At 40.7% G+C, this 8520-nt stretch overlaps 2 protein-coding genes across 2 annotated transcripts in view; both read right to left on the reverse strand.

Moving 5' to 3' along the window:
• The window catches only part of LOC113213617 (uncharacterized), an 18524-nt gene extending 15340 nt beyond the window's left edge, over positions 1 to 3184 (reverse strand). Inside the window, exons 1-6 of the mRNA XM_052273932.1 lie at positions 2273 to 3184; positions 2040 to 2182; positions 1801 to 1957; positions 1592 to 1695; positions 1364 to 1523; positions 882 to 1295 (exon numbers count right to left, since the gene is read on the reverse strand). Of these exons, the coding sequence (XP_052129892.1) occupies positions 882 to 1295; positions 1364 to 1523; positions 1592 to 1695; positions 1801 to 1957; positions 2040 to 2182; positions 2273 to 2380 (1086 nt within the window). The 5' untranslated portion in view covers positions 2381 to 3184. The remainder of the gene's footprint in view (positions 1 to 881; positions 1296 to 1363; positions 1524 to 1591; positions 1696 to 1800; positions 1958 to 2039; positions 2183 to 2272) is intronic.
• A 179-nt stretch (positions 3185 to 3363) lies between these two features.
• Positions 3364 to 8520, reverse strand: part of LOC113211432 (myrosinase 1-like) — a 25846-nt gene continuing 20689 nt past the window's right edge. The window contains exons 4-5 of the mRNA XM_052273936.1: positions 3948 to 4051; positions 3364 to 3862 (exon numbers count right to left, since the gene is read on the reverse strand). Of these exons, the coding sequence (XP_052129896.1) occupies positions 3631 to 3862; positions 3948 to 4051 (336 nt within the window). The 3' untranslated portion in view covers positions 3364 to 3630. The remainder of the gene's footprint in view (positions 3863 to 3947; positions 4052 to 8520) is intronic.

Here is an 8520-nt window from a genome sequence, read left to right on the forward strand (position 1 = left end):
TATTAACAAACATTCACGAACACAAGTCCATAAAATGGGTTATGCGCATGCGCGAGCAGCGCCATCTATTGACGGAACTGTGAACACCTGGACCCGCGGTCGTTTGATTCGTTATCATTTCATATTTTTCAATCGGTGGGTACTCAAAGCTCTAAATTACACCATGCATGAGAGAACAGGTGGTAAAGAACGAGTATCCTCCTTTTGCATCAAATTAATTTGATGGTTTTTCATTCTACTTGTTATAAATTACTACACTAACACTAACATTACATGACTTTCCCCCCTGTCGCTTCACACCAGTTCTGTACATTTCATTACAACAAAGAAAAGAGCAGAAAACAGCTTTTGGCATACTGAGCCATTCACCAGCTAAACTAAACAAAATCTTTCCTTATTGGAGGGAGGCGATGTTTAGCAATATAGGACCTACAGGTGCAACTCTTAACCCGTTACAGAGAAACATGAAAATAAAATTATGAGTACCCCAAGGAAATACACTTTGGCATCTGCATCATAATCGTAACATTTCTGTGAAGTTGTGGGCAATCTTTTTTTTCTAATTTCCTGACAACTATCGTTTTTGGACTTATCCCCTTCTTCCGCTTCACAGCTCAAATTCTCAAATTTATCAGGAAAGACATTTGAGGCCATTGTAATTCAACATTGTATGCTGATTGACTTTTTTTGTGAGCTCTGATCAAAGTTGCAGAATAAAACAATTGCTCCCCAAGTGATAAGAGCCATATGAGACAAAGTAAACTAATATACTTCTGACACCTATTATTTTCACAAAAAGTCACTCAAAGAAATTATGATGAATTATAGAAATTAAGTGCGTCTTTGCCTCCAAATGTTTTCAAAGGGTATTTACAGCTTACTTTAGTTGAACCGACCACTGTTCGCTTGGATCTATATTTACCTAAAAAGCTAGCGCAGAATGAATATTTACGTTTGATAACTGTCATACACATGTTGGCTGTTTTCCTGTGCACTAGATTGATGTGAGATTCCAGAAGACTTAGGCCCCTACCATAATATCCGAATTTAAATGTAACTGTGCATTGTGGACATTCCAACAGTCTGGCAAATTGGTTATTTTCAGCCAGCCGGTTATTGCAACGCCTCAAAACAGAATTTGGGCCAGTAGATTCAGTGTTTCTGGCAACAGCGCTGGTACCTTCCTCTGCTGCAGATATAGTTTGAACTTTACTACACAATGATGCATGACCATCAGAAAAGTGTCCAACATTACAATCATCTTCAGCATCCACAACTTCATCTTTTATATCGACCTGAAATAAGAAAATAAATATGAAATAAAATTAAGGTTGGTACTTTTGCAACAATCACGCATTCTTACCTCTGTATGAAGACCACTCTCAATTTTGGTATCAAGATGATGATCCGCTGTTGCAATTTCCAAATTTAATGAGCTTGGAATTTCAGTATAGACATTATGGTGTCCTAGTGAAGTTCCAGTAAATACATTAAAAGCAGGCGAAACGTTTTTATCGGCGACACTGCAAGCAACTCAATGTTTATCTTTGTTTGTTGTATGACAAGTTCGATACAGACAACAAATACATACTATACAAAATCCTTAGTTGAGAAGTTTTTCTCGGCAGTTTTGCCTTCGCTCAGATTTACTTTGTTTGGTAATGATATGAGAAGGTCACCAGGATGAACAATTACCTGCAGCAAGTACCTCAATTAAGGTAATCATTCCGAATTCTACCCGACCACTCACTTAACAGTACTCACTTCAGATCATCATATAATTTCAGTTCTAATAATTACCATCGACACTGAGACATCCGTCTTCAAACACACCGATTCCTCTTCTGATGTGGATCTGTAACCCTCGTACACATTGGCAATAACTCTTACTAACTTCAAATTATGTAATTTCACCACATAATCCATGATTTCCTTAAAGTCTTCCGGCACAAGTAACCTGCAAGACAACTATGGTACTTTAAAAACAGGCATTTAAGGCAGAGTGTAAGAAAACATATCTACAGCCATAACATACTGACCAGTTCTTAATATGTCCGTAAGTAAGTTCATGTGCATCTTCACCACTGTATAGAAGCCATTCCACAGCAGAATAATCACAACTATGCTTCACCACAGGCCACGCCACACCTCTTTTCAATTCAGGTACTTTATCAAAAGCTAACTGTAATTTTGATAGAGCGGTCTCGTCACATATGTATACGCTTTTGCCAATCTGACTCTGACGATCACAATGGACCCATCGACAGCATACCTTAATTGGGTGCGAAACATTACCATCACTTGTCCCGCAGTAAGGACCCTGATGGGAAATAGACTGATAAAATGCATTTACAGCAGACTTTACAAAGGCTGCTTTCATAGCTGTAGCGTAAAAATGAGGTTCCTTTCAAAAGTTACAACTGTGCAGCAAGAGACATCTTATAACCTCAATTCTTGATAGGCTCGTGCTTGTAACAACAGGCTTATCACACACATACACTTGTCTCGATCAAGTCAAGAGGAAACTTTGAATTATAAGTAACCACGTAAAGTATTAGAGAACAAATAATTCTCGGAAACATTAAAAAAAAGGAATGGAAAACGAGGTAAATAGAATATAATGCGATGAGGTAAACAAGCGGACAGCAGACGCGACCTCCTGACCAGCGAGCGACTACTCTCGTTGGAGTGGTGGGGAGGACAGCACATTCGTATCCAGATTGGTATACACAAGGGTGCATCATGTTACAGAGGCAATATGAGAAATTCACGCGCGGTACTGTCAAAGCAATAGCAAAGCAAAATGCAAGAAAACCATAATATTAATCGACGTATTTCTCCGATAATCTACTGTATGATACACAACGATGACTTGTATTTCTAGGAAATCAACCCCGCAGATAATCAGCATGCGTAAATGAAATAAAATTAGATAAACGACTGGCTTCTTGAAATATACAATGTATATTTTGAAATATTCAGCTGCGTAGATGGAAATTTCAACGGATATTTTGAAGAAGACGACAAGGTCTATGAAAAATTGACTCAATAAAAATAAAGTATACAGTTGCACATTTTGAAATATTCAGCCTCGTACCTGGAATATTCGGCGTATATTTTGAAATATACAACTCATATAATGAAATATACCAGTGCATTTGTCAAAGTACTCGAATGGCATCGAATACCCACATATATACATTCCCAACGCAACAGCACAGAAACGAATATTTTCATAATTTATTTAGGGGGGGGGAACCTCCGCACGGGGGCACCTCTGGACGTTATCCGTCGTTTTGTATCATAAAAAGACAAATCGAGTTCGAAGATGAGCACTCTAGCTCAAAAATTATGACAAGTAAATGTTGTTTTTTTATATTTATCACTTAATTCCCTTTTCTTTATTCAAAATACCCTAATTCTTCTCTACACCACGGTCTTCGAGTCCGCCTCGTAGGCAGGCAACCCGCACTACGGCCCCCCAACTCTTTTTCTTTCGTGGTTACGCCTCTGCCTTCAAGGATCACAAATCAGCAAAAATACAAAATTATTAAAACACGAAAATTCGTTAACTTGTGTTCTTCGCATGAGCTAGAAAATCGGGATTTTTTCCGGAAACAACCGGGAACTTCACGGGAATATGTTTGTTGTGTTAATGACAATAAGCGCCGTCAGAGCGAACAGTGACGAACTAATCAGGTGAGCAGAGCTCGATCCCGAATCGTCAGGAAACGGATCAGAGCCAGCCTCCACAAATGGCACGACGTTAGTACTGGTTAGCCTCTTGAAGAATGTCCAAGACTTTTTTAAAGTTCGGGTCCGGTTGTTGCTAGTAAAGTCTACGTGCACTACACCCCAATTTCTGCAAAGCGTAATATTAAATTCGCGTTTTATTATTGTGTCTTGGGAATCAATCGATTCCGTTTAATTTCTTGATTCATACTTACCCGTAAGAGTGGAACTCGAATGTATCTAGGAGAGACCACATCGTGTAACCGACAACATTTGTGCCATTTTCGTTTATGCCGGCAGCCAGCTCACGAAGAAATGTCTGTAACAGGTATTTATATGTATTAAACAAGACTCTTTTCATTTCCAAATCAAGAAACTAACTATCTCGGAATCAACTTGTCTCCTCGTGCATCTCTTTCCGTCTAGCCGGCGTACACTCTGAACGTAAAAGATCAATTTTCTCCGTAACAAGGGAAAGGATTTACACGCATCGAAAGACAGACAAAATTATTTCGTTAGTGAGGAAACTAGTAAGCACTGGTAAATTTACTGTACACTGGAAATGCATGTGTGTGAATGTCGCTCACCTGCAGGCGAGCGACATTCACACACTTGCATTTCCAGTGTAGAATTATTTACATTTTATTGCGATTATTAGCGATCTGGAGTCGTTTGACGGATGTCGACGAACTATCGGCTTTCTTACCGAATCAGCAGATGCAGCCACCGATTGTAACTCGTTCTTCTCCAAGAAGCTTTGACTCACCAATGCCGTCCTGGTATTCCTCACTAACTTTAGCCTTCTGAAATAGTAATGATAACATGTTGTGATTGAAAACATGATTAACTTCCCGTGTAAATCGCTGTATCTGAAATTCGCCTGATTTTCAGCCTCATGCGGAGACGCCGGGAAGACGACGAAAAGATCCAGACGGCTGGCCGTTTTGTCTTTTCTCCGTTGTCCCGGCGTGGCGTCTTCCACTCGACTCTTTGCTGTACATAGTCGAGACGAGCTAGTGACGTGCAAGAGGTTACCAGGCTGAACTTGGCCGCGTCGGCCGCATGGGACTCGTCCCTCACGTCGTCCACTCACGTCTACTCTGGCCAAGTGGATATCGTGACGGACTTGCATTCAACAAAACCGAGGTTCGATGCGCGGTCGCGCAACGTTTTTGACTGGCAAGCGAGGCGGTGGCCTGTTCTTTGTCTCCAACCCAGCTCGTCTCAAATCGACACCTCCTACGTACAAGCAGCTATCTTGAGCAGTGCAGACAAGCAGCTATCTTCTTCGGCTGCGCAGACAAACAGCTATCTTCTTGAGCTGTGCAAAAAAACAGCTAACTGCTTTCTCCACCTCGCGACTTTGGGTATTTATATTTCTCTCCACAAATGACGTAGCCAATTCACTGTTGGGTCAACTACTTCCTTTAGTTTGTCAAAACATAAAATTTCACTCCCGATGTTTCAAACTTGTCACTGACAGAACGTATTGGACGGAGAATAGGCCAACCCTAACCTCCTCAAAAAACAGACAGCTGTTTGTCCGCCACCCCCAAGCAGATAGCTGCTTGTCTGCGCAGCCCAAGAAGATAGCTACTTGTCTTCACAGTTCAAGAAGCTATGCTTGTGCATAGGAGGAGTCAAAATGGGTACAGAAAAGAGTCGAGTGGGAGACGCCGCGAAGACGAAGAAAAGACAAAACGGCCAGCCGTTTGGATCTTTTCGTTATCTTCCCGGCGTCTCCTCAGAAAGACGAAAATCAGTCGAGTTTCAGCTACAGCGTTTTATGGTGGATATGCTAAAACCGACCAAAACTCAGTCAAAATCAAGCCATGACGACATAACCAAGTCAGTCACCATGCCGGACTCAAGGAGCCGACGTCACGTCACATGGCTTCACTCTCATCCTGTTACTGAGTTTTGGCACCCCTTGTCAGTATTCCTGCTGTGTAAAAACCTTTATAAGATTCTGACAACTTCATCAGTGTAATACGAAATAATTTCTTTTTCAATAACTGGCGATTTTTTTTATCAGTGAGCTACTTACAGCTATACAGACTAAGTAACAAATTCGTCAGCAACGCTGCTGCATAAGCACCTTTTTAAGCTACTAATAAATAAATCAGTACAGGTCTGAGAGTGTTGCTTCTAATCGTGTTTTAGGACCCGGGTGAAACGGTTGTATACGACTCACTAAGAAATTTTATTACAATTTATAGACTCTTATAGAGTGGAATATGATTGTGTACACCGTAATATAACGATATAAAGGGTGTTTTACAAATGTGTATTGCATTTGGTAAAACTTTATACGATTATATACAGAGGTTTTTATAAAATCTAATACAATGGATATACAATATACGTGCCGGAAAGCGACTTATGTCCGATTATCTTTGTACCACACGCATATATACGGCCACTTACAAGTGAATAAATATCACCTTGCCCTACATATAAGAATGTATACAGGCACATACACTCATACAGTAACTAAAAACGAAACTGACCACGCCCGTAAATGTACGCAAAATGTGGCTGAGTTCTAACATACAGCATAACTTATTAACGGCTACACACAGGGAAGTGAATCATGAAAACGCTAAAGTAAATATTGTGTAATATTTTATAAAAAGTAATACTGACAAAGTAATACAGTGTTACCAAATAGGACACTTTTATTTAAATACTGTGCTGTCACATTCAATATAATGTGAATTGTGTCACATTATTTAGGATATCATTCTTTTAGAACGTGACATAGCCTTTGCTCCGCTTTGCCCTCAAGGGCTTAGTGCATGAGAGGCGTACCTATGTCACGTTAAAACGAATGTGACATAATATTCTAAATAATTTGACACAATTCACATTATATAGAATGTGACGTCACAGTACTTGAATAACAGTGATTACAGATACCTTTATACAGCTTTATACAACGACTTCTGTATGAAAATTTTACTGGCAATGTTTTTCAACCCGGAGATATTTTCATCGTGTTTCCAATCATGACATGTTATTATTACCATTTTAGAAGGTTCAAGTGCTTGCTTAATACCTGGATCGCATGGGTGAGTCAAGGATTCTCGAAGGATAGTGAGTTTAGAAACAAGCAGGCCCGCTCAGGGGCCGGGCCTGCTTGGCCTGCCGACGGCGATGGTCGGGCATGCGGCCCGACCATTGCTGTCACGCGATTTGCTGAAGAACGTGATCGAACGATGTAGCGGGCCTTCGGTCCGCTTAAACCCGTCGTCTTTGAGTTTGCCCCAAAGACTCGAGAAACGGATGTAGCGGTGAAGCAAAGCGACCACAGCCCACCCTTCTGCTTAGAAAACGTTTTTTGGGGGTGAGGAGAGAGTTTCCTTTCTATATTGCGGTTTTTAGGCCTTTTTCTACAACTTATTGTTCACTATGGCAATTTTTAACTTATTTTCGATTAAAAAAGGCTCTCTAGCGCCTAAACGGTTAGAGATAGAGCGAAACGGACGAATTTTTCGCGCAAAGGGCTCCACTATGACGAGTTACCGCTCGGAAAAACATGAAAGAAAACACCTTTTGGTAGAATTTCTGAACCTTGGATACCCCCATTCACACCCTTAGGGGTGGTTGCCAGGATTTGCCGTAGGCGTTTCGTTCTCTAGGAGTGGACCTTAAGATACCCTGAAAATTTCAAGTCTCTAACACATCTCCTTCTAGTGGAACAGACAGACAGACACACACGAGGTCGTTTGCAAAAGCCCGCTGGATAGCTTTTTCAAAGCAGAAGGGCGGGCTAAAAATCAGCATATATTGAGAAGAACGGAGATCTTTGTAATTTTTTGGCACACTGTGAAAGAAATGATTTGAAGAACTGCAAAGTATTTAGATCCTTTGTAGCTACAAGGCATTTACTTTGCAATTACAAAGTGATGCTTTGCAGTTACGAAGCAATGGAACACGCTGGAAAGTAGGGCAAGTCGTGCATCGCTTACTTTCGATTCTTGGGTTGTGATAGTGCTTTCCAGGTGCCATTTTGGATGAAAACTGCTGTGATACTTTTTATATTTCTTTCGTCGAACGTTTTAATAACCCTATCTTGCCTTCTTTTCTGATTTGCCATAAGAGGGAAATGCAAAAACCTCATTTTTTGTCGTATTTTCTTCTTGACTAAACACGCAATTTTACGGTCCTCTGTGTGCAAATTTTAAGAAGGCTCTATCCTGGCCGGTTTGCATCGTATGAATGGTTTTTAGCCCGCCCTTCTGCTTTGAAAAAGCTATTCAGCGGGCTTATGCAAACGACCTCGTGTGTGTCTGTCTGTGTGTCTGTGTGTCTGTGTGTCTGTGTGTCTGTCTGTCTGTTCCACTAGAAGGAGATGTGCTAGAGACTTGAAATTTTCAGGGTATCTTAAGGTCCACTCCTAGAGAACGAAACGCCTACGGCAAATCTTGGCAACCACCCCTAAAGGGCTAAGAGGGGGTATCAAAAAAAATAAGGTAGGTCAAAGAAGTAAAAAAAAAATATTTTTTTATGATCTCCTAAGGGGTAACTCGTGAAAGTAGAGCCCTGTGGGCGAAAATTTCGTCCGTTTTGCTCTATCTTCAACCGTTTGGGCGCTAGAGGGAGTTTCTCTCACAAAAGTGGCCCAAAAATAAATTTATTAATTTCCGAAAATATTGGATGGTCTCCTAAGGGGTAACTTGACAAAGTAGAGTCCTACGGACGAAAATTTCGTCCGTTTGGGTCTATCTCTAACCGTTTAGGCGCTAAAGGGTCTTGTTTGACGAAAATAAGTTAAAAATTGCTGTA

This window comes from Frankliniella occidentalis, unplaced genomic scaffold (assembly GCF_000697945.3).
Source record: "Frankliniella occidentalis isolate FOCC.00 unplaced genomic scaffold, Focc_3.1 Scaffold315, whole genome shotgun sequence".
NCBI classification, from domain to species: Eukaryota; Metazoa; Arthropoda; class Insecta; order Thysanoptera; family Thripidae; genus Frankliniella; species Frankliniella occidentalis.